Below are 26669 nucleotides of genomic sequence, written 5' to 3' on the forward strand. Positions count from 1 at the left end.
TTGCATCCCAACTTTCAAACTTAATGCCTTGGTTGACAAAAGAAAGCATAACAATCCTTGTTTACCACTTTACTGTTGTCGACACTTTCAGTGTTTCTACCATGTTCTGATATCACTGTCAGTTATCCAACTCCGGGCTCTGCCATTCTTTTGCAACCTGGTTTAACTTAAAATACAGTGTTGTGAAGAAGCACATTATATGAATATAATGGGCACAGCTTGGGTGCCCAAGACTTTTACACAGTATGTAGTAATTTTATGTATTACACTGTACTGCTGCTGCAAAAGGAAAACAAATTTTATGACATATGTGAGTGATGATAAACCCAGTTGTGGGAAGGGAGCAAAGAAAGGGGAACAAGATTTGGGAAAAAGGGAAGGGAGAGGGCAGATAGCAGGAAGCACCCACAATTTGTAATGATCAATAAATCGTTTAGAATCAAATGACTTGCCTGGTGTTTCAGAGCTGGTGGAGTCCATGCCAACGCAAACCCTCACCCCAGCAATCCTCCTCTGCCAATTGTCCCACACCCTTCCTGTGGTTCTCCACCCTCGCCATTCCTAGCATCTGTTGCTCCCACCAGATTTACAAGCTCTTTCTCTGCTCCACGTAGACGATGACAGTCCTGTGCAAAAGTGTTAGGCATCATTGCTAGGTATACAGGTGCCCAACACTTTTACACAATGCTGTACTTCACTTTGCATTTGTCTGAATTAACTTTGATCATCTATTCCCTTGCCCATTTTGCCAGATGATCTATATCATGCTGTAATATTTTAGACATCCTTCCTCACTGTCCACTATACCACCAATTTTGCTGCATCTTAGACTAATTACGGCACCTACATTCTCTTGCAAACCGTTAAAATATATGACATCCAACAGACTGGCCCAGGTCTCCAATCTGAAGAGCACTTCTTCACTACCATCCTCTGTTTCACACCACCAAGCCCATTTTGCATCCAATTTGCAATCTTAACCTGGATCTTCAAGATGCCTTACCCAAGGAATCTTCAAGGAAAGGTGCCTCAGAAAGGCGCTGTCCATCATTAAGGACCCTGACCATCCTGGACCATCTTCTCACTGTTACCATCAGGGAGGAGGTACAGAAGCCTGAAGACACACACTCGGTGATTCAGGAACAGCTTCTTCCCCTCTGCCGTCTGATTCCTAAATGGACACTGAACCCATGAGCACTACCTCACTTATATTATTTCTGCTGATACACCATTTTTAATTTAGCTATTTAATATACATATACTTACTGTAATTATTTTATATCACGTATTATACTGCTGCAACTAAGTTAACGATATATGCCAGTGATATTAAACCCGATTCTGATTCGACGTATATTGACCTTCAGGACCAGCCCATCTAACAGGCCATCGTCAACAGCTTCATTAAAAGCAATGCAGAATCATCCACCACAATGCCCTCATCAATCCTCTTGGTCACCAACTCAAAATTCATGAGGCACAATTTCCAATGAACAAAGCCACACTGACCACTTCTAATTAGTCTTAAACATTCCAAATACAAATAAATCCCATCTTTCAAATCCCTTCACTAACTTTCCACCCACTGATCCAAGGCTCGCCCTGGTTTGTCCTTGCAGCCCTTCCTATATAAAGGCACAACATTAACCATCCTCAAGCATTTACCTATGGCTAACAAAGATGCAAAAATCTATGCATATACCCAGGCAATTTCCTCCCTTGCCTTCCACAATCACAGCCCAGGGATTCATCAATCTTTATGTACTTTCAAGACCACTAATACTTCCACCTTTGCAATGTTGATAGGCTTCAGGATGCCATTATTCTTTTCCCTGAGCTCACTAGCTTCTCCGTCCTTCTCCACTGTAAATACAGATTTACATTTACAAATACAGAATACATTTAAGACCACACCCACTGCCTCTGGCTCCATAGATTACTGCAATGTTTAATGGGGTTGACTTGTTCTCTGGTTAGCTTTTTGCTTGTAATATACTTCAAAAATCTTTTGCGATTCTCATTTATCTTGTCTGCCAGGGATCCGGTTTGTGCCCTTCCCATTTCCTTAAATGTACTCCTACATCCCTTATACTCGAAGGATTCAATTGATCCCAACTGCTTGCTCCTGACATATGCCTATTCTCACCTGCAGACCAGAACTTCAATATCCCTCATCACCACGGTCCCTAATCATGCCCAACCTTACCCTTTACTCTTACAAAAAGATTTTCAGAAGCCTCCCAGATGACCATGTACTATCTGTCAGCCATCCTTGTATCTACTAATAACAGCCTCTTCCAATCAACTTTTGCAAGTTCCCATCAAAAATGAAAGCCAGCTTTCACCCAATTTAGGACGTTGAATCAAGGGCCAGTCCTATCTATTTCCATTACTGTCTAGAAACTAATACAATTAAGGTCACTTGTCTCAAAGTGCCAACACATCATCCATTTGCCTATTTCCTAAGAGGAGGATGAGTGATGCCACTTCACTAGTCAGGCCATATTTCTTGATAAAACTCCCTACACACAAACTCAGCTTTACCTAATCCCTTAACACTATAGCAGTCCCAGTCAATAATGGTGAATTGTGTATTAGAACACTATAAAAACAATGTGTTTCATTCTGACAAGAGTCACATCCATTAATTATTACAAGATTCTAATAGTCATGCACGTAAAATATCTTCTAATTATCTACTATACTAAAACTGGGTAATGCTTCATAATATATTGACTAATGCAAATTTTTTAATAATTGCCCCTCAAAGAACTTCCATTTGTATACAAGCACAACTTTTCCCAATTTTTGCCTGAGTGATTCTCTGAATGAAACACTTTGTTATGATAATGGTAAATGTTTCCTATATATCCCATACTTCTTCTGTTATGGGATGTACAATCCTCAGGCAAACTGCGGCCTTTACCAAGGCATGGAATAGATTCACTACCATCTAGAACTTTCATTTGGGCATCCCACATCCAAGCAACACAAACTGATTTCTATCTGCCTTTCTTCAAACACCACTTGGAAAGGGATCAACAGTCACGAACCTGAATTTATTTATTACAAGCTTCGAGGCTACTTTTCATTGTCTGAGTTTAGCACCATTTTCTTTTTGTCATCTGCTTAGCAAGTCATTTACTGATTTGACTTCAATAACAAAGTATTTTCTCACTTTATCTAACTTGATTTACCTTTCAGAGCTATTCTGTACTTAGGACAGAGTAAAGTAACATTCCACCACCCCCTCTGCCTGTAAAATCTGTAACAAGAATAAACCATTCAACGTCTTGACACAGTTCCACAAAAGATAATTAAAATCAATATACAGCAAAAGATAAACTGAGCTCTGTGGGACTCTTGTCAAAGTGATGACTAGCCCGCAACCTTTGGTTACAAAACTTAATCCAATCCCATATTTTAATATTAACAACTAATATAGTTAGGCCTTTTATTAATGATGTTGGAAACACATTAATCAGGGGTACAGGAACCTGAAGACCCACACAATGCTTTAGGCTACAGCCTCTTCTCCTCCATGTTCAGATTTCTGAACAGGCCCTGAACTTATAAACACCTCCTTGCTATTCCTCAACTGCCCTGGTATAGATTTTTACTGCATTTTATAGTAATTTGTTAATGCCTGCCAAGTAACAGTTCACAACTGATATCAGTGACAGTAAATGCGACTCTGAAACGCTGTAACAGTAAAATGCATCGTCAAATTTCAGCTTTCCTGGAGGTACAGCCCCAACTTAAGTCATCGGAGCCCAAGCAACATTTGTACTTCTTCCCAAGATACAGCGTGTAAAAGTGCACACAATATTCCAAGAAGGATTAACCCAGGGTTAGTACACGTGCAGGTACGAACTCCTCCCCTTATAGTCCAGCCCTCTACATTCAGAGACCAACATTTCATTAAGTGATTAGTTTCAAGATTCAACCTTTTGTCATGTCTACATCATAACATGTAGTGAAATGCATCACTTGTGTTAACAATCAACACACAAGGTGGCAGCACACTAGTGTCACCATATATTCTAGCCCCAACTGTACGCAACCTTGCAGCTTTTTAAATGATTATGGAAATAGAATCTTAAAAAAATACTAAGGGGATTCAAAGTCAGGTCGGATCAGTTACTCGATTTAACACTTCAAGGCAGTGACCTCTGAAAACACTTACTGACAGAACTGACCTGAAACAACTTTCTGCAGATGATGACCCACCTACTGCATACCTCCAGAACTGGTTTTATTCCATTCTGTGTTCATATTAAATGTTTTCAATAACAGCAGTCACAAAATTAGTAAAGCACCAACGTAACTCAAGTAAAGGAAATTGGGAAGGGGCATCTTAAAAACGGCATTTTTTTCCCCTCCCAATCTAAAGCACACTGCAGCTTTGGGCACCGTGATATTTCAGACTTACAGCAGTACCCGGCACAGCTTTAGTTACGTGTATCCTTGGTGCCTCAAGGTTCTTTGGACCTTTTTAAACATTAAGCATGCTACTTTTTTCATTTTTCAAAACCAAGAGGAGGAGGAAAGGAGAGCGAGAGAGTGATAAGATTAAATTGCCTTACACCCTCATTCAGGACATATCAGTACCATGAACTATGTCACAGGTTTGCCTATGCACTGAATTAGTGATAACTTTATACATATATCTACACGAACAAGGCCCCTGAATTTACAATATTTGAAGAAGCATGATCACATGAGTCAAGTATCATAAAGAGCTGTCTATCAAGTCGAGGCTGATCTGGGATCCACATGTTCTGGTCCAGAGTAGGCAAGAGGTGCAGCAGAGGTGGCTGTGGCTTGTGGTTTGGTCTTCTGGTGGCTCTGTCTCCCCCTGTGCAGCTGCCGCTTGTTCTCTGTGGCACAGTGGAGGATGATCTAACAGTCTATCATTTGCATATCTCTATGTGACTGTTCCATACATTATAAATACAATGAATAGGGCGAGGCCTCACAGTTATTTGTGCTACCCCATTCTGCCAATGTGAGTACTTGCTCATTATCCCTCTCTGTTCCTCCTGCCACTGCTTTTTGTTAGGTCTGTCACTCGCATGGATTTCAGCTCAACAGAACAACCTCTTAGCAGGGTCTTTGTCAAGGGCCTCAGGAACAACACGTAGGTATTCACAAGCTTCATCCACGTTTGAGAGCATCAAGAGCACCACACAATGTCAAAGTGGTTAACGGCTTTGAAATACTTTTGAGATACAGTCACTAATGTGGAAAAAAACACACGTAACAAGATCTTAGAGACAGCATTAGGTGATGAATATCCTGCCCAGCTAAATTAGGTTGCTTTATACTTCTGAAGATCAGTCTTGAGATTGCATTGCTCTGATGGAAGCTGAACTCTGGCTTTTATCCAAAGGATTTTTGAGTAAGACAGCATTTTTTGAATTCCTTCTGAAAAATCTCAGGGAAAAGAATAATTGCTTATAACAGCTTGCCAAGAATAGATCTAGCTTCTTACAGTCTGTACTGTACGTAACATTCAAACCTTTGGTAGATCCAGTGGAATCGACAAGCTAGTCTTGCACCAAATTCCAACTATATTCTCCCTTTGGTAATTGGCATTGTGGGTTATAGCTTACCCAGATAATACTGATGTAATTCAAAGCCTGGAACCACCCTGAAGTCTCACATAGAAAGGAAGTATCCCAAGTAGTTTAACATGGGTCGCCAAAAATTTGCTTCTATTTTAAGAGGAGAACTTCCCTGACCTGGGATGGAGAAATAGACCCAGAATGATTGCTGCCAAAAGGGATATTTGGATTACTGTCACCAAACACTTACAGACTTGTATAATCAGTAACGCTATAGATGGATGTCAAGGAAAACATTGTAAACATCAACCACTACTCTCGTACTCTTTATTTTTTGAATTACAAACTGAAATACATCTAGGCTCCAATGATCAGCCATTGCATAATTGAATGCAAGGCCCTTGAAATGGTTTGGAGTGATTTGAAACTAACATACATTGCTCCCAGCCCTCCCCTTGAATCCAAGTAGCGAAAATGATGTTAGAATTTAATACAAGAGTGCCAATACAACACTTGGGAAAAAAAATAGAATTCAATGAAATAATTACAGATTTATGAAAGGGCAATCATGTTTGATAAATGTTGAAAAAGTTGTGGTAACTAGCACAATAGATAATGGTGTTTGATATAATTAGTCAAGATACACTTGATGTGATGTAGTTGGACTTCAAGGTCTTTGTTAAGAGCCACACCAAAAATTATTAAAGGAAGGTTGAGCAAACGGTATTGGAGGTACCATACTGGCATAAATTGGGGATCGATTTAATTATAGAAAAGCATTGGAGTAGCCCAGTTATTTTTCAATTGGAATATTGTGACCAGTAGGTTGCAGCAGATTTGCGTTGGAGCTCCTGCTATTCAGAAACATTGTTGATGATTTAGAAGAGGGGATAATGTAATATATCCAAGTTTCCTGCTGATAACTAAAACAGTATGGGTCGTAACGAGGATACAGAAGAGTACATGAAGGTGGTGTGAATGCAAAAGAACATGGCACATGAAACAGCCTGTAAGGAGTTTGTATGTTCTCCCCATCAGCATGTGGGTTTCCCCCCACGGTCCAAAGATGTAGGTTAATTGGTGATTGTAAATTGTCCCTTGATTAGGCTGGGGTTAAATCAGGGGCTACTTGGCAGCACAGCTCAAAGGGCTGGACAGCCTGTACCACATCTTAGTCAATCAATCAATCAATAAATAAATAAATAAATAGAGGAAATGCAATGTGAACACTTTAAAGGAGAGAGAGAAAAAGGTGGAATGCTTTTGGTAAAACATTTAACGACGTTGGTGTTCACAGGAATTAGTTGAGTTATCTCATACAACCAGTAAGACAACAAACAGCATTTTGGCCCTTACTGGAAAAAGTACTCACACACAACACCATAGGCACCTTGCTCCAATTATATAAATTGCAGTGGCTCACCAGACTGATTACTGTTGTACAAAGTGAGTAAGCAGAATGGACTTCTACTTAGGATGGTGCAAGAAAGTTTGTGAACCCAGTAGAATTTTTTGTATTTCTGCATAAATAGAACCTAAAATGTGATCAGATCTCTATGCAAGTCCTAAAACTAGATAAAGAGAACCCAATAAACACAAAAAACATTCTACTTGTTCTTTGATTTATTGAGAAAAATGATCCAATATTACATGTATTTGTTTAGAAAAAAGTTTTTGAACCTCTGGATCAATGCCTTCTACAAAAGCTATTTGGAGTTAGGTGTTCCAATCAGTGATATGAGATTGGAGGTGTGAGTTGTAGAGATGCCCTGCCCTATAAAAAAAGACACAAAGTTAGGTTACTGACAGAGCCTGCTCTTCTCAAGAAAGATTTGTTTATGTGCAACATGCCACAATCAAAACTATTTCCAGACAACCTTAGAAGAATTGAGGAGATGCATGAAGCTGGAAAAGGCTATAAAAACATTTCTAAAGACCCAAGCGTTCATTAGTCCACAGTAAGAGACTGTTGCTACTCTCCCTAGGAATGGACATCCTGCAAAGATCACACAAAGAGCACAACGTGCAATGCTGAAGGAGGGGAAAAAGAACCCAAGGGTAACAGCAAAAAGACCTGCAGAAATCTCTAGAACTTGCTAACATCTCTGTTCATGTGTCCACTATAAGAAAAACACTGAACAAAAATGGTGTTCGTAGAAGGACACCATGGAGGAAACCACTGCTTTAAAAAAAAAGCTGCACATCTGAAGCTTGCAAAAGACCACCTGAATACTCTACAACACTTCGGAGACAATATTCTGTGGACAAATAAGAAAAAAAAATTGAACTTTCTGGCAGAAGTGCACATTGCAATGTTTGGAGGTAAAAGGGCACTGCACACCATCACTAAAACCTCATCCCAACTGTGAAGCATGGTGGAAGGAGCATCATGGCTTGGGGCTACTTTGCTGCCTCAGGGCCTGGATAGCTTGCAATAGTTGAGGGAACAATGAATTCAAAATTGTATCAAGACATTTTACATGGCAATGTTGGGGTAGCAGTCCATCATCTAAAGCCTAATAGATGTTGGATTACACAACAAGACAATGATCTGAAAGACAAGAGCAAACCAACAACAGAATGGTTTATAAAGAAGAAAATTCGTGGTTTGGAACAGCCGAGTCAAAGTCCTGACCTTTAATCCTATAGAAATGATGTGAAAAGACCTGAAGCAAGCAGTTCATGCAAGGAAGCACACCAACATCCCAGAGTTGATGCAGCTTTGTAAGGAGGAATGGCCCAAAATTCCTCCAAGCCGATGTACAGGACTGATCAAGAGTTACCAGAAATGTCTGGTTGAAGTTACAGTATAGTACAGGTGGGGGGGGGGGGGGGGACACACACCAATTACTGACAAAGGTTCACATACGTTTTTCAACAAATGCGTATAATATTGGATCATTTTTCTCAATAAATAAATGAACAAGTATTCTTAGATTTCCAGCATCTGCAGATTTTCTCATTTGTGAAATGAATAAGTACAATTTTTTTTGTGTTATTTATTTCTCTTTATCTAGTTTTACAACTTGCATGAAGATCTAATCACATTTTAGGCCACAGTTATGCAAAGTAGAGAACATTCTACAGGATGCACAAACTTTCTAGCACCACTGTATGTTTAGAAAAGTAAATCAAGAACAGGGCATTGTTCAAAACAAGCAAAATAGATAAGTGATTTCTTCATCAAGGAGACTGACAATTGTTTGGAATTTACGACCCAATGGTTTGTGGAGACTCATTTGTTGAGGAAATGCGAAACAGTGATGAATAATTTTTTTTATTTAGACAGGTAGGGTATTAAGGGGCATAGCATTATAGCAAGAAAGTAGAACCAAGGCTAAAGATCAACAACCTTATTGAATACTAGGCCAGGCATGGGGATGAAATTTCTACTCCTGCTCCTGTTTAATGTCTCATTGCTATATGTTCCAATGTATGAGGGGTGGTTGGTAAGTTCGTGGCCTAAGGTAGGCGGAGTCAATTTTAAAAAAGCTAGCACATTTATTTTTCAACATAGTCCTCTCCTACATTTACACACTTAGTCCAGCGGTCATGGAGCATACGAATCTTGGACCTCAAGAAAGTGTCCACACCGAGGGTGATAGATAGGTTTTAGGTTTGTGGCCTAAGTTGGAAGGAGATGAGTTATTAACGTCAAACTTTCTGCATAATCATTCAAAGAGTTGAACTACATGTGCAGGTAACGACAGCTGTATAACTCATCTTCTATCTTAGGCCACAAACTTATCAATCACCCCTCATATTGTCATAATTAATGCTCATGTAACAAAACCACTGAAATTCACCAAAAATAAAACTGACACACTATGTGCTTTTAAGAGCACTATGGATCACATTCCACAAACATTATTTGGAAAAAAATGTTCTGGTCAAAGCTGTTGTACACCTTCCAAACTTCAGACAACATAAATCTGAGTGAGCAGTCATCAGAGCCTACTGTCCTCACTTTGCATGTCTTCTGCAAACCTGTCCGATGGTCCCTCTATGAAGGCTGACAAGACAGATGTCTATTACATTCTGGTGGTGGCATCTGTCGGTCTCGAGAGACCATGGATCTGCGCCTGGAGTTTCCAGGGCGCAGGCCTGGGCAGGGTTGTATGGGAGGCCGGCAGTTGCCCAAGCTGCAGGCCTTCCCCTCTCCACACCACCCATGTTATCCAAAGGAAGGGCACTAGGACCCATGCATCTTGGCACCGGTGACGTTGCAGAGCAATGTGTTGTTAAGTGCCTTGCTCAAGGACACAAACGCACTGCCTCAGCTGAGACTCGAACCAGTGACCTTCAGGTTACTAGTCTGATGCCTTGCCCACTAGGGCACGCACCTACACATCTACAATCTACAGATAATTAAAACATATTAAAGCAACGTAAAATAATAAACAAAAAAACAAATTTCATACATTGAACTTACAAAAAAAATCACTAAAATGGACACAGAGGAATCATGATTTGACCTGTTCCAGAATGGACATGAGTGCAACTTAAATCAACATTGTTTAGCATCAAAACATTCCCAAAAGGAAACATTACCAACTGGGATGTCAGCAGGGTATGACACAACTCAAACACTAACCAACTAGAGTAGAGCTTGTCATGAGTGAAAATTCAGGACAGAGAACACTAAACAGATTGAAAAAGATTCCTAGTATCTAATATGGATGCAAGAGATCAACTCTACAAAAGAGCTTTTAGAACGTGGCAAATCAAACACATGAAGAGCCTCAGCCAGAACTGTCAGCTCTTTATTCCTACCCATCGATGCAGCCTGACCTGTGGAGTTCCTCCATCAATTGTGTGTGTTGCTTTTAAGATGCAGCATGTTTTATGCAGATCTGCAGTAAATCCGAAGTGTTAAAATGTGTCAACTTTTCAGATTGGATCTGTAAACTCACTGAAATGTAGTGATCTCATCAATGGGCACAAACAGATCTACAGTCCTGAAAGTTAGCAGCCTGACTAACACTCTTTACGAGCTTTGGTAAATATTTTACTGCTGATGGACAATTGGAATCCTATTATCAACAAACCATGAACAGCAATTAAAATTCATACATACCCTTAATAACAATCCACTCAAAACTACAACCCTGCTGATTTTATACAGCACTCTGAAAACATCTCATTTGAAAGGTTTATGTCTAAACTATTGAGGACTGATGAATAAACATTGAAACAATGAGATACATTTCTCGGGGTAAATTGAAGAATTTAGTTTCTCCAGGAGTGGAACACTAAATAAGAAAATGCATTTTAAAATTTCACCAGCTTGGAGCAAAGTTAAAGGACATTTTCTTTGACAAGATGAAAAAGAGTTTACTTCATTCGCTGAAAAGGAATTTTGCTGGAAAATCTTAGAGCAACTCGTGGGACTGCGTTGGCTCCAAGGACGCATGCCATCATTCCCCACCTCCCTTCTCCTTGCAAAACCACCAACGTTCTCTCACAAATACCCAACAACTCCTCGCTGATTTATTTTATTACATTTCTCTTTGGGTTGAGTTAAAAGAACCAATTAGCCTACCAGTGAGTCTTCAGAATCAAGGAAGAAACCAGCCACAGGGAGAACAAGCAAACTCCATGCAAACAGCAGAGGTCAGGACAGGTTCTACAACAGCTGCTCTTCCACCATGCCAACAACAACTTCCACTAAAGAATGCCAATGCTGGAGCAACTGAAGTGTGCCCTGGGAGATTGATAGATTTTAATCAAAGTTTTATTGAACAAATCATGCCTAGTACACCAGGACACGATTTATGAAGAAAAACTGCATAGTGATGCTGTCAAATTTGGAGCTGGGACAGTGATATGCCATGCGACCGAGGGCCCTAGAGGGGCCATTAGTTTTGTGATACACCCTCCCATGAGGAGAGAAGGATGATGCACCAATAGAAAAGAAGGCACTGCAAATTACACTTGGGCGACAAATGCTCAATAAGGTTTCGGTGTCTGTAAGGAACGTGAATGATCTGCCAAACAAGAACTGATGTCCTGCATCCAATGGTGGTCTCAATGCATGGTATTAAATTGGCTGCATTATATTGAGCCATAGAGTGGTTACACTGAGAAATATGAAGCAGAGTTGTGGAAGGACTTCATTCACAGCATTTGGGAAAGTACCTGGAAGAGCATGCAAGTAAGTACGCATTCGTCCAAGACCACTGACAACAGAAATCAAAAACACCTCCCAAAATGTGGAAGTAGCCCACAAGACCATTGCAGTACTACTACAGCGCCCCACACCCTTCTCACTGTGGTCAATCTCCCACTGCCGGCGGACAACAATTCAGAACAGATTGATCCAAATATGGTAACTGAACAGTAATTAAGTGCACCACACTCAAATGCATTTTCAAAACAGATCATCTGCCCAAAATGTCAACTGTTCATTCATTTTCATTGATGCTGCCTGGCCTGCTGAGTTCCTCCAGTGTCTTGTGTGTGTTGTTTTGAATTTTCAGCATCTGCAGACTTCCTCACGTTTATGATCTGCCCAAGGAAAATAGACCTCAATTTCTCTCATTTCACTTTGAACATTTAATCTAATGGAGTAGAATCAACAATTATTTTTGGCGTCAAGTACATAAGCAGGGTATAGTACCAGCATTCACGGACAGCAGCAGCAAGTGATGCAAAGCGGACCAGATCTTATCAATCAGCAGATTTTACTAAGCTGCAGACTGATATTGCATTGCAGAGTAGGGTGTACACCTGCAGAAATGCAGACTCACAGGAGACTTGGAACATAACAAGAGTTTGGTTCACTGAAGCCAAGAAGCAGACACATGAAAGCAGGGAAATATGTCATATAATACCAAGCTCAGAGGTTACAGTTACATTCAGATTTGTGCACGGAGATCACCAAACGTCAGAACAGAACATTGAAGCTATACACTTAGTGGCCACTTTATTAGGTACACCTGCTCCTTAAAGCAAGCATCTGCTCAGTCAGTTACATGGCAGCCACAATGCATAGAAGCATGCAGACATGATCAAAATGTCAGCTGTTCTTCAGACCAAACATTAGAACGAGGAAGAAATATAACTAACCATGGAATGATTGTTGGTGCCAGACAAGATTATTTGAGTATCGCAGAAAATGCTGATCTCCCTGGATTTTCATGCACAACAGTCTCTCGACTTCACAGAGAATGTTGCAAAAGAATACAAACATCCAGTGAGTGGCACTTCTGTGGGTGAAAATGTCTTACTAATGAGAGGAGTCAGAGGAGAATAGACAGATTCAAGCAAATGGGAATGTGACAGTAACTCAAATAACCACATGTTACAACAGTGATGTGCAGAAGAGAATCTCTGAATGCACAACACATCAAATCTTGAAGTGCATGGGCTACAGCAGCAGAAGACCCATCAACATGCTCTCTGTGGCCACTGAGTGCATATTCTCAATTCTCTTTCAAGAAAGAGAGGGAGATTTCAAAAAGATTCACACAATCTTAATGTAAGATACATAATAAAAATCACAAGGAAGCAAGGGCAACATTGGTTGAAGATGCAACACAAAACACAAATGAAGAGGATCAATTAATACCTTCTAAGACTGTTGAAAAGATCAAAGGGGGTGCAAAACTCAGTTAAATCAATGGAACAAATTCCAATGGTAAACTCACTTCAATTTCCCTTTCTTTGTTGGGCAGGAGGGAGAGCAGCAGAAAAGCAATATGTTGTAAATATAACATTACCGTATGATGCAACTGATTGTTTTCACAATACATACATGGAGTCCTTTGTTAAATATATATTATACTCACATACACACACAATACTTCATTGAATTTATCAATGACACTTTAGAGCTCTTTCCCTCATTTCACTCTGCATGTTACTTCCTTAAAGCTCATGGATTGTGTACACCACAGTTACAGGTGAGATCAGTTTCTGGCTTCTTATTGACTGCTAACCTATTCTCGGTTTCTCTTCTTCAGTTGTTGGGTCAACTCCAGGCTTTGTGGGCATTTTCACACAACAGCTACTGCCATGATTATGTGAAGAAACAAGCTCTACTGCTCAGCCTTCCAATTGAATCATGTCACATTGTCAGAACAATTGATCAAACCTCCAGCAGCACTTCCAATCATTGTCACCCTTGTTAAGAGTAACATTAGACCCGTGTGAAGTGTACCTGAAAATAAATTTGTGTGTGTGTGTAAATGCATAAAATTCACCTTTAGGACTCTGAGGGAATGCAAACAGAAAAGGGCCAGTAATGGTGGAAAGGAGAATCCAAGCAGAAGCCAATATGTAGGATGATGGATAGTTTCATTTTAGCCCATGATTGCAGGAGGCCAGGTTATAATTTACAAAAATAATTTATGCATTTCCACTAAGCACACTACTGAAATCTGTTCCATGGAGATTTATGCATTGATTAGCAAGCCACATTATTAAAAAAAGACAAACTCTGTGTGCATGATCATCAGTCATTAATAACCTGCACTTCAACACTACTCTGAGCTAAAGTTTGAAATTAGTAGACAATAGGTGCAGGAGTAGGCCATTCGGCCCTTCTAGCCAACACCGCCATTCACTGTGATCATGGCTGATCATACACAATCAGTACCCCGTTCCTGCCCTCTCCCCATATCCCCTGACCCCACTATCTATAAGAGCTCTATCTAACTCTCTCTTGAATGCATCCAGAGACTTGGCCTTCACTGCCTTCTGGAGCAGAGCATTCCACATATTCCACACTCTCTGGGTGAAAAAGTTTTCACTTGGATTGATCCTTCTACTGCTATCCAAATGTGTCGTAATTTCCTCTTTTATAATTGACTCCAGCATCTTTCCCACCACTGACGTCAGGCTGACTGGTCTATAATTCCCTGTTTTCCCTCTTCCTCCTTTCTTGAAAAGTGGGACAACATTAGCCACCCTTCAATCAGCAGGAACTGTTCCTGAATCTATGGAACATTGGAAAATGATTACCAATGCGTCCACGATTTCTAGAGCCACCCCTTTAAGTACACTGGGATGCAGACCATCAGATCCCAGGGACTTATCAGCCTTCAGACTTAACAGTCTATCCAACTCTGTTTCTTGCCTAATATAAATTTCCTTCCGTTCATCCTTTACCCTAGTTCCTTTGGCCACTATTACATCTGGGAGATTGTTTGTGACTTCCCTAGTGAAGACAGATCCAAGGTACCTATTCAACTCATCTGCCATTTCCTTGTTCCCCATAATAAATTCACCTGTTCCTTTCTTCAATGGCACAATTTTGGTCTTAACTATTTTTTTACTATTTACATTCCTAAAGAACCTTTTACTATCCTCCTTTATATTCTTGGCTAGTTTACCTTCGTACCTCATTTTTTCTTGGCATATTGCCTTTTTTGTTATCTTCTGTTGTTCTTTAAAAGCTTCCCAGTCCTCCGGTTTCCCACTCATCTTTGCTATGTTATACTTCTTCTCTTTTATTTTTATACTGCCCTTTACTTCCCTCGTCAGCCACGGCTGCCCCTTACTCCCCTTAGGATTTTTCTTCCTCTTTGGAATGAACCGATCCTGCACCTTCTGCATTATTCACAGAAATACCTGCCATTTTTGTTCCACTTCTTCCCTGCTAGGGTATTGTTCCATTGAACTTTGGCCAGCTCCTCCCTCATAGCTCCATAGTTCCCTTCGTTCAACTGTAATACTGACACATCCGATTTTCCCTTCTCCTTCTCAAATTGTAGGTTAAAACATATCATATTATGATCACTACCTCCTAATGGTTCCTTTACCTCAAGGTCCCTGATCAAATCCGGTTCATTGCACAACACTAAATCTAGAATTGCCTTCTCCCTGATAGGCTCCAGTACAAGCTGTTCTAAGAATCCATCTTGGAGGCACTTCACAAACTCCCGTTCTTGGGGTCCAGTACCATTCTGATTCTCCCAGTCTACCTGCATGTTGAAATCCCCCATGACAACCTTTGCGACATGCCAATTTTAACTCTTCATTCAACTTACACCCTACATCCAGACTACTGTTTGGGGGCCTGTAGATAACTCCCATTAGGGAGTTTCTACCCTTAGAATTTCTCAGTTCTATCCATACTGACTCTACATCCCCTGATTCTATGTCCCCCCCCCCCGCAAGGGACTGAATATCATTCCTCACCAACAGAGCCACCCCACCCTCTCCGCCAGTCAGTCTGTCCTTTCGATAAGATGTATATCCTTGAATATTCATTTCCCAGGCCCTGTCCACTTGAAGCCATGTCTCAGTTATTCCCACAACATCGTACTTGCCAATTTCCAACTGAGCCTCAAGCTCATCTACTTTATTCCTTATACTTCGTGCATTCATATATAATACTTTTAATTCGGTACTCCCCTCTCCTTTCATATCAATTCCTATTTCACTTGGCCATACTGTATGATCTCTTCTTGAGCTTTCTACTCCATTGATTCTCCATTCCAATAATCTTGGTTATAGCAGAGGGATCATTTACTGAACTGGCATCGAAAGGTCTGGACTGCTAATCTGTATACTTAAGGGATCAGATCCCCCTATGGTAGCCAAGGAATTTACATTCAGCTAAAGCAACTCAGTAACGAAAGGTTTGCATAGCAGTGCTGATGATAACACCAGCATGTGGTGAGAAATCCATCTTGTTAAAACCAGCCAGCTTTACTTGGTGCAAAGCAAATTACTGACACACTGTATATTAGGTTCAAGGATAATGCGAATTAGAAAATAAAAAACAGCATTGTCAGCAGTATCTAATCCTCATGTGCAAGTTAAAAGATGTATGATTTCCATCCAAATGTCTGATCATCTCTGCTTTAACATAGAACAGCACAGCACAGAAATGGGCCAACACCCCCACCCCCAAAAAAATCTAATCCTTCCTGCCTTCATAAAGTCCATATCTTTCCATTTTTGGCATATTTTTGTACCTACCTAAATGTTTCGTAAAAGTCTCAAATGTATTTGCCTCTACCAACATGCCAATCAGCACATTTCAGGCATCCACCACTGAATTTTTAAAAAACTTGTCCCTTGCATCCTACCCCCTCTCACATTCAATACATGCCCTCTGCTATTAGCCATTTCTACCCTGGGGGGAAAAAAAGATATTCCCTGTCTACTCTATCTATGCCTCTCTATCTTATAAACCTCTAGCAGATCTCCCCTCAGCTGCTACCACTTCAAAGAAAACAACCCAAATTTGTTAAGCCTCTCATGATTGCACATGCCCTCTAAACCAGACAGCATCCTCTCTACAGCCTCCACATGCTTCCTACAGTAGGGCAATCAGATCTGTATGCAATACTCCAAAAAGGTATTAAAGTTTATTGTTTCCAATGCTAATAAAATCCTGCAGAGACACGTGGAATGGTGTCTATACAAGATTACCTCATCGGGTTCCCTGTACTTAACAAATTACAGAATGCCAATTTCTTTTTCCACGTCGCTGACATTGAGCAGTAGGGCCAGGAATTTTCACACCAGCTGAAACATTGTATAGGAACCTTCTGATGAAATAATCAGTTTACAGTGAAATTAGAAGCTCTACAACTATGGCAATCTTGACATCTGTGCAATAAGAATGTAGCTATAGATTACAGCAAAGGGTGTTACTACTCTCTCTCAAGTTAATATAGACATCTTGGCTTACTTTGCAACAAACACCTGCAGGAGAAACAGAGTCCTGCAGCATTTGGTAAGGAAAGGGATCTCCAGGACTAATGCAGGGTTTGACCTCAAATGTCTTCAACTCCTTTCCTCATGCAGATACTGCTGAAGATTCAACCCATGATGGCGCCAAGCTGCGATCACTATTGAGTCACAGCTCATCTTTAGTTGTTTTGAAATTGTTTTTTTTTAAGGTTCAGTGGGATGGTTTTGGGACAGAGGGGAGAGTTAAGTGTGAAGTTAGAGCTTAGTGACAGGGATGTGGGGGGATTAGAGACCAGGCCGGAGTCTCCATTCCACATTCAAAGGTCAGTGCATGGATATGTGGACATCCATGGTCAGATATCAGGGCAACAGAAAATGGGTGAGGACCCACCCAGTTCGTCAAGTTGTTGGCGTGTTCTAGAATCAGATTTCCTTGCAGGCAGGAGGAACAAATTCCAATGATCCCCTGGGATCCAGAGGTTAAGACCTAGTGTTGTTCTATGATTGATGAAGAGGATTGAGGCCCAAGGGTCAAAATAGTCCAGGCCTGATAGCCAAAGCAGAGCCTGCGATTCTCTGCAAGTACACTGGGGAAGTCAAAGCCCAGTGTCTCCAACTAAAAGAAAAGAAAGAGGAGGGGAGTGAAAGATGTGCTTGGTAGTGGGATCTCATTGGAGGTGGTGGAAGTTACGGAGAATTATACGTTTGATCCGGATGCTGGTGGGGTGGTAGGTGAGTACAAGGGGAACCCTATCCTGAGTGGGGTGGTGGGCGGATGGGGTGAGGGCAGATGTGCGGGAAATGGGAGAGATGTGTTTTAGAGCAGAGTTGATTGTGGAAGAAGGGAAGCCTCTGTTTAAAAAAGGAAGACATCTCCTTCATCCTGGAATGAAAAGCCTCACCCTGAGAGCAGATGCGGCAGAGATGGAGGAATTGTGAGAAGGGGATAGCATTTTTGCAAGAGGAATAGTCCAGGTAGCTGTGAGAGGAAGAATGAAGCTTTAATAAGCAAGGATCAAACAGGGCTCTAGAGAATGACGAGAGAGTCAGAAGGAGTTAAGAAGGGATTTAGGAGAGATAGAAAGGGACATAAGGAGGCTTGGCAAGTAGGATTAAGGAAAACCCCCAAGGTCGTCTACATGTACATGAAGAACAGAAGATGACTCCAGTGAAAGCAAGATGAATCAGGGATTTGAAGAAAGAAGACTTGCCTGGAGTCACAGCAATGCAATGAATATTCTGCAATGAATATTTTGCTTCGGTATTCACCAGTGAGAGGGACCTTGAGGAATGTGAGAACAGTAGAACAAGCTGGAAGATATCAACGTTAACAAAGAGGATGTGCCGGGACTTCTGAAAAACATTAGGTTAGACAAGTCTGTGGGGTCGGACAGCATATATCCCCGGCTCCAATGGGAATTGAGAGACAAGATTACTGCGCCTTTAGCAATGACAGCCACAGTAGTAGCACCAGAAATTTGGAAGGTGGCAAAGGTGACTCCCCTATTCAAGGTAATAGAGATAATCATGAAAATTATAAACCAGTGAGTCTTACATCAGTGGCAGACAAACTATTGGAAAGGATTCTTAGAGACAGGATTTACAAGCATTTGGAGAAGCACAGTCTGATTTAGGGATAGTCAACATGACATTGTGACAGGCAGGTCATGCCTCACAAGCATGATTGAAAATTTGAAGAGTCAGAACAAATTGATGAAGGTAAAGTAGTGAATATGGTGTACGTGTATTTTAGTAAGGCATTTGACAGGGTTTCCCCATGGCAGATGCATTCAGAAACATAGGAGGCATCAGATCCAGGGAAACTTGGCTATGTGAATTTAGAATGGGCTTGCCCACACAAGGTAGAGGGTGGTAGTCCCTTTGCATATCAGATTTTTAGATTTTCTAAACAGGGAGAAAATTCAAAAATCTGAGATGCAAAGGGAGTTGGGAGTCCTTGTGCAGAACACTAAAGGTTAACTTGCAGGTAGAGTCGGTGGTGAAGAAGGCAAATACAATGTTAGCCATTCATTTCAAGAGGTCTAGAGTACAAGAGCAAGGATGAGATGCAGAGGCTTTATAAAGCACTGGTGAGGCCTCACCTTGAGTACTCTGAACAGTTTTGGGCTCCTCAACAAAGAAAAAAATGTACTGCCATTGGAGAGGGTTCAGGAGAGATTCACAAGGATGAGTCCTGAAATGAAAGGGTTTTCATACGAGGAACATTTGATGGCTCCGGGTCAGTGCTCGGTAGAATTTAGAAGGATAGGGTGGGGGGGGGGGGGGGGGGGGAGCGTAATCTCATTGAAACATTTTGAATGTTGAAAGGCTGATACAGAATAGATGAAGAAAGGATGTTTCCCATGGTGGGAGGAGTCTGGGACAAAAGGGCACAGCCTCAGGATAGATATTTAAAACAGATGCAGAGAAATTTTTTAGCCAGAGGGCAGTGAATTTGTGGAATCTATTACCGCAGGCAGTTGTGGAGGCCAGGTCACTTGGCATAGATAAGGCAGAGCTTGATAGGCTCTTGATTGGACATGGCATCAAAGGTTACAGGGACAAGGCTGGGGAGAGGAGCTGAGAAAAAAAAAGGATCCACCATGATTGAATGACAGAGCAGACTCAATGGGCCAGATAGCCTAACTCTGCTCCTCTATCTTATGGTCTTGCCCACAGAAGGCAGATGGTAGTTGTAGATGGAGCTAATTCTGTCTGTCTGGTTGTTGACAAGAGGTGCTCTGCAGGGATCTATTCTGGGGCTCTTTTCCCTTTGGAGTGATGGAGGCCGAGAGGTAACTTGACAGAGGTGTACATGATAAGAGTCATAGATGGAGAGAACAGCCAATGACTTTCTCCCAGGATGAAATGGCTAATACAGGGGGCATAATTTTAAGGTGTTTGGATGAAAGCATGTGGGGGGGGGCAGCAGGTCTTTCTTTACACAGAGCATTGTAGATGCATAGAGTACACACCATGCATGGTGATCGGAGGATACACTCTGCAGCCACTTTTAGGTACAACAGCGCACCTGCTCGCTAATGCAAATATCTAATCAGCTAATCATGCATCAACAACTCAATGCATGAAAGCATGCAGCCATGTCAAGAGGTTCAGCTCTTGATCAGACCAAGATCAAAATGGGGAAGAAGTACGATTTAAGTGACTTTGACCATGGAATAACTGCTAGTGCCAGACAAGGTGGATTGAGCATCTTCCACAATATTCTCTGGAGTTTTCAGAGAACGGCACAATAAACAAAAAACATCCAGTGATTACCAGTTTTGCAGGTTTCTGTTATCAGGCATAGGAAGTACCTAATATTGTGGCCACAGTGTACATTAGGAACATTTAAGAAACTCTTAGACAGGCACTTGGATGAAATTAAAATGGAGGTCCATGTGGAAAGGAAGGGTTAGATTGATCTTGGAGTAGGTTAAAAGGTTGGCACAACTTGGTTGACTGAAGGGTCTGTACTGTGTTGTACTATTCTACAAATTTCTTTTAAATGGCCATTTTTTGAGAACCAAAGGCATTGATTCAATATAAACAACAAATAGACCACCTTTGCCATGAGTTCCCACTATAAACAACCTACTTACTCTATATCAGGGTTCAGATCTACTTATTCTATACCAGGGTTCAGCTGGAACCATTGTGTGTTAGTAATGGGTTTGACAATTGTGTCCCTATAGCAATATTCAAATCCCAGAGAAGGGAAAAAGCTGCAATATAAATTGCAGAGAAAAAATTACAACCATTAACAGAAATGTTTCAATGCCTCATTCCATTTAAATTATTAGAATGTTAGAGAGTTCAAAGCCAGTCAAAATAGGAATGCTAGCCGGTGGACTCTACAGCTGAATATGCCTGTAGACCATTAGCTGCAGTGGAAGGACAGGGTGTTTGGAGGAATGAGATATCCAGTTAACAAGCTCTACAACCCTTTCCCACAGTGTCTGATCATGTTCCTGCTAAGCACCATTGCAACCCAGCTATTTGTGGCCCGACATTTCAAAACCAATTTTCAACAGTGAAGAAAAATGTTGGCCTATCTCACAAGATCTTTAGTACTAATCGACTATCCAAAGATGGCAAGTTTTTGACGGGACATATGCTTTCAATAGAAACTTCAGTACCTGTTAATGATCCATTTAATCCCCTGTCATAACGTTGAGCAGTTACTCTTGTAGGAGCAATAAAGGTGTTACAACAATGATAATAAAAACAACAATCATGAATTTGATCATGTTTCTAATGGGAGAATTCCTTGGAGCATCACATTTTTCAAGCAATTCCCTGGCAGGATTTTTGTTGAGTTCTGAAGAAGATAAAGTCTAAAGATAAAGACTTAGTATTATTATCAATGCTTTATTATGTAGCATTTTAGAAGCATAACCCTCTTCATAACAGGACACGCAGCATTAGATTATAGGCAGATTTCCAAATGTTGTACTGTGATAAAGAACAGATTACCTGCTTGCATTAGCTGAGAGTGAAGGATAAACTTTGGGCAGGACAATAGCAAATATTCCCATACCCCTATTCATGGGCCATGGCATCTTCTTGTCCACCAAAAGAGAACCTAATGCCTCACCAAAACACTTTAATACTTCTCCACAATCCAGTCCAGAGTTAGTTTTAGAGTTATACAACATGGAAATTCATGGCAGCCATCAAGCACATACATACACCAATCCCATTTTCTTTTCCACGACATTCCTATTAAACCCCCCCTCCCACCCAGATTCTATCGCTCATCTATACACTGGGGACAATTTATCTACCAACCCTCACATCTTTGGAATGTGGAGGAAACTGGAGCAACCTGGGCAACTCACACAGTCGTGGAAAAATCATGCAAACTCCACCCAGACATCATCGGAAATTGGTCACAGAGGCAGTGAGACAGTAATTCCACCAGCTGCAGCAGCTCAAATCTGAGGGGCAGAAATCTTTTCATGCTTACCAAAGTAAAATGAAATACCTCAAGCAGTAACTGCAGGTTTACTGACTGGAGCCGAGATGTTTCTGGGGATTGTATTCTACTTACATGTAGCTTATTCAGTAGCACCGTGTCGGTAGTGGTGTTGCCCCCAGGCTTGGCTGCTTTCCAGAACTGCTTCTGAGCAGAGTACCGATTCATAGGACATAACTTAAAGAGACAGTCTGTGGAAACAGAGTGGGAGGGGGGAGAGAAAATAGTGAGATAGTCGAAAGCAAAAATGAGATTTAAAATAATCAAATGTCCACCCCCCGCAACACCTTCCACAGCTATAAAAGAATATCAATGCATTTGTGCAAATGGCCTTTATCATCATCTTCAGTCGTGCTTTTTTTAAAAAAAACCAAATTATATAACTTCATTCCACCTGGTCAGAACCAAGAACACAACTGTGAGAAGCACTTGTCAATGTGCTATAGAGTTCCCAATACTACACCGCACATGGGAGTCATGCATGAGAACTAAAGGCACTGCAAAATGTAGCTTTTAGTCATATTTATCTTATAAAAGAACAGACCTAAATAGATATTACTTGTTAAAATTTGTGAAATGTTGCTTCTTAAAAGAACATTACAAAAGCTCATCAACATGTTCACATTGGAGAGGCTTATCTAAACAAATAAGAACACTCACTTTTGGACACTGTTCAAAGAATATTCTTTAATCAAACTGTCAGTCCCCATACTAAGCATTTCCTGTAAGTGGCTCTTCCTCAGATTTGTTTTCTATTTTTAATTGCAGAAGAGGGTTGGGGAAGAAAATAAACACTGAAAACGCAAAGCAAAAGCATTATAATAACTAACAGGATGGTTGATGCTCTCTTTAAAAGGTGGAATCATTTTACTTATGTTAAAAAATTGGGGGCAGGTGTCCAATTCATTACTGGATCCATTTAAACTGTGGTTACAGCTAAATGGACTTGTTACATACATGGGTCCTGTAACATTAACAATCCAAGTTTAAAAAAACAACTCAATGGTTTGCAGGAAACACTTGATTATTTTCTCCTTCCAACCCAGGAAGACTGGGTACCAATTGGTGAACCTCGAAGATTTTTCTTTTTTTTAAAAAAAACAGCAGATTAAGGATTTAACTGACTCTGGTGAGACACGGCAAAGAATTTGATCAAAATGATATAGGTGTGTCAATAACATGGAATATTCAAAACATTTTTTCATTTGAGATTTGCAGCATTCATAATTTGCTTTTTGTTTAAAAAAATGTTTAAAGTTAAAATAAGCTCTATTTATTGAGAATAACTTTCCTGCACAATTTTAGGTTCATAGTTTTTCTTCTCTCAGCCTAAATCTGCAATAGTCTATCAACAAATCAGGTGCAGTCAACTGATACACAAAATGCTACAAATCCTAACACATCGATTTCTATAACTTCTAATAAACACTCTTGCTTCTCCTCCTGTTTTTCCATAACCCTCTGGTCCCCTTACCACTTCTCTTGTTCCCCTCCCATTGTCATGACCTGCCCATCATCTACACTGTCCTCTCTCAGGGTCCCCACCACCTTCCCTTTATTCCATGCTCTACTGTCCTTTCCAATCAGAGTCCTTCCACCCATCACCTCCCAACTTTTCACATCACCCTCCTCACTTTTCCCTCACAAATAGTCCTGGTCCTCTCTCTCTCTCTCTGCCCACCTTTTTGTTCAGGCTTCTGTCCAGGCCCAAATGTTGACTGTTCACAACTCTCCATGGAAGTTGCCCAACCTGCTAAAATCCACCAGTACTTTGGATGCAACACTTTTCTTAAAAAAAAAGCCACGGCTTTCCTTTCTATCAAAAGCTCTCACTGGTTGAGTCTCAGATGGCGATGAGATGTAGAAATGATTGAGCGGTGTCACAAAAAATAACTCCACACTATTTCAGCAAGACCAAGAAAATGATTGTGATCTTCAGGAAGGGAGGTCGACGGAATACGAACCAGTCCTCAGAGGGATCCACAGTGGAAAGAGTGAGCAATTTCAAGTTCCTGGGTGTTAACATCTCAGATAAACTACCTGAGAACAACACATCAATGCAATCATGAGAAAGCCATACCACTGGCTATACTTCATTAGAAGTTGGAGATTTCCATATGTCAAATACTCACACAAATATCTATTGAGAACACTGACTGGTTGAATCATAGCTTGGTATGAAGTTTCCAATGCACAGGACTGCAACAGACTGCAGAGGGCTATAGACTCACTCAACCCCTCAATGGGCACAAACATCTTCACCATCCATGACATCTTCAAGGCAACCCCTCAAAAAGGCAGCATCCAAAGGACCCTCAATATCAGGGAAGTGACCTCTTCTCGTGATTACCATCAGGGAAGATGTACAAGGGCTTGAAGACCCACATTCAAATGATTTAGGAACAGCTTCTCCTCAACCTAATTTCTGAATCCGCCACGAACCCTCCTTGTTTTTCATTTTTTTGTATTTGTTTTGTTATTCACGGATGTTTAAATATTGCACTTTTGTTGCAAAGAAATAAATTTCACATCATGTCAGTGAAAAAATATTGATTCTATCTATTTAACTTAGATGCTCTTCCTGTTTGTAACCCTGCCAAGCTTCATTCAGTGCTCAGTAAACAGCTATTTTGTAAGGTTTGATCAGTTTCAGTTGAAAATGTCAGTTCAGGCAGGAGGCGGCAGCAAGTCTTCTGAACATCCATCCACAGTGAACTTCAAACCACAATGAGGAGACATGAACTTCCCATATTCAAGGAATCTGAACAGCAAGTAACCCAATGTTTATGGATGTTTGATGCACATCAGTTAATGTTTTAAAGTTTTGGCCATCACCCATCATGCAAGTACTTTGGCCTGGATCATGGGGGTTCCCGGTGGATGCTGCCTTCTTGCATCAGCGTTACTTGTAGATGCTCAGAGAAGGTATTTGTCTGTTCCTAATAGTACACCTCATGTAATATTCTTCTCCACAAGAATCAAGCTGCATGTAAAACCAATATTTGATCCAATCCAGCAAAATGGCAGAAAGGTTAGGTTAAAGAGTCTCAGCAATTTCAGTAATCTGACTTGCAATAGTAATCCGTCAAGACTTGTCATAACTATGCATAGGTCGTGCATGCAGAGATGTTGACCTCCTGTTTATAGATAACAGTGCTGAGAAGCAGAGGTAGGCAAGATAAAGGCATTTAATTTCAGATTTTTGGATGCTCTCAATGGTTGAGGAGAGGAAAGAGATGCAGTACCAGAAATGCAATGGGCATATCAGACAGAATTAGAAGGGAGGGTTCAAATACTTCAAGCCATGTTTATAATGTCCCTCCTCGTCTACATGCTTCTGAACTTCCTCAAAGACATGTATTATGATTGTGAAGGCTCTACTGATAAATAGTAAGCCATAGGATTGATAAAGCTTTGAACCACTGGCCTCGATACTTGTATTTTTAGACATGAACTTCCCATATTCAAGGAATCTGAACGGCAAATAACCCAATGTTTATGGATGTTTGATGCACATCAGTTAATGTTTTGAAGTTTTGGCCATCACCCATCATGCAAGTGCTTTTGCTTTTGCTTTGGCAAGTACAAGTCACAACCTATTACCATTTCTGACCATGCACCTTTGAAGCTACCTATTAAGATAATGGATTCATCTATTAATGCTAAATCTTGGAGGTTCAGCTCTATTTTATTGCAGGACTTAGACTTTGTTAATTTTATTAAACAACAAATTGATTTGTTTTTCTCAACAAATTCTACAGCAGAGATCTCTAGTGGAATTTTATGGGACACTTTTAAAGCATTAATTCATGGACAGATTATTTCATACTCTGCTGGAGTTAGGAAACGAACTAATTCTAAAATATTAACATTGGCTGATAAAATCAAAGCATAAGATATATTCAGTGACCCCCAGCAAAGAACTTTATAAAGAAAAAGTGGAACTTCAAATGGAGCATAGTTTGTTATTATCCTCTTCGATTGAAAAATCAGTTAATTAAATCTAGAACCCAGTTTTATGTACATGGAGATAAGTCTGGTAAATTATTGGCTAATCAATTGAAAACTGCTTCGGTTAAATGACAGATTACTAGGATTCGTAAACAAGATGGCACTCTGATGATCGACCATAAAGAGATAAATAAAGCCTTTCAAGATTTTTATAATTCCTTATATCAATCAGAATTTGTTGAGGATTCTTCTATAATAGGTGAATTTTTAAGAAAATTGGATATTCCAAAATTAACAGTAGAGGATAGTGTATTCCTAGATACACCTATTACAGAAACTGAAATAAAAAAGGCTATTTTTTCAATGAATTCCGGTAACGCTCCTGTTTATACTGCAGCATTTTTTAAAAATCCTTTTCCTCTATACTTTCTCCTTGGCTTTGTAAAATTTTTAAAGATGCGTTAATTATAGGCAAATTGCCACAATCTTTTTATGAAGCCTCTATTTCTTTAATTCTTAAAAAA

The 26669-nt window shown here is 40.4% G+C and overlaps 1 protein-coding gene across 7 annotated transcripts in view; it reads right to left on the reverse strand.

The window, feature by feature from the left end:
* itpr1b (inositol 1,4,5-trisphosphate receptor, type 1b) overlaps positions 1-26669 on the reverse strand; it is a 531527-nt gene that overhangs the window by 379121 nt on the left and 125737 nt on the right. For all 7 annotated transcript variants that reach the window (XM_059944385.1, XM_059944380.1, XM_059944381.1 and 4 more), the window contains exon 4: positions 22270-22385. In XM_059944385.1, the coding sequence (XP_059800368.1) occupies positions 22270-22385 (116 nt within the window). The remainder of the gene's footprint in view (positions 1-22269; positions 22386-26669) is intronic.

Source organism: Hypanus sabinus, chromosome 19, assembly GCF_030144855.1.
Source record: "Hypanus sabinus isolate sHypSab1 chromosome 19, sHypSab1.hap1, whole genome shotgun sequence".
In the NCBI taxonomy this organism is placed as follows: Eukaryota; Metazoa; Chordata; class Chondrichthyes; order Myliobatiformes; family Dasyatidae; genus Hypanus; species Hypanus sabinus.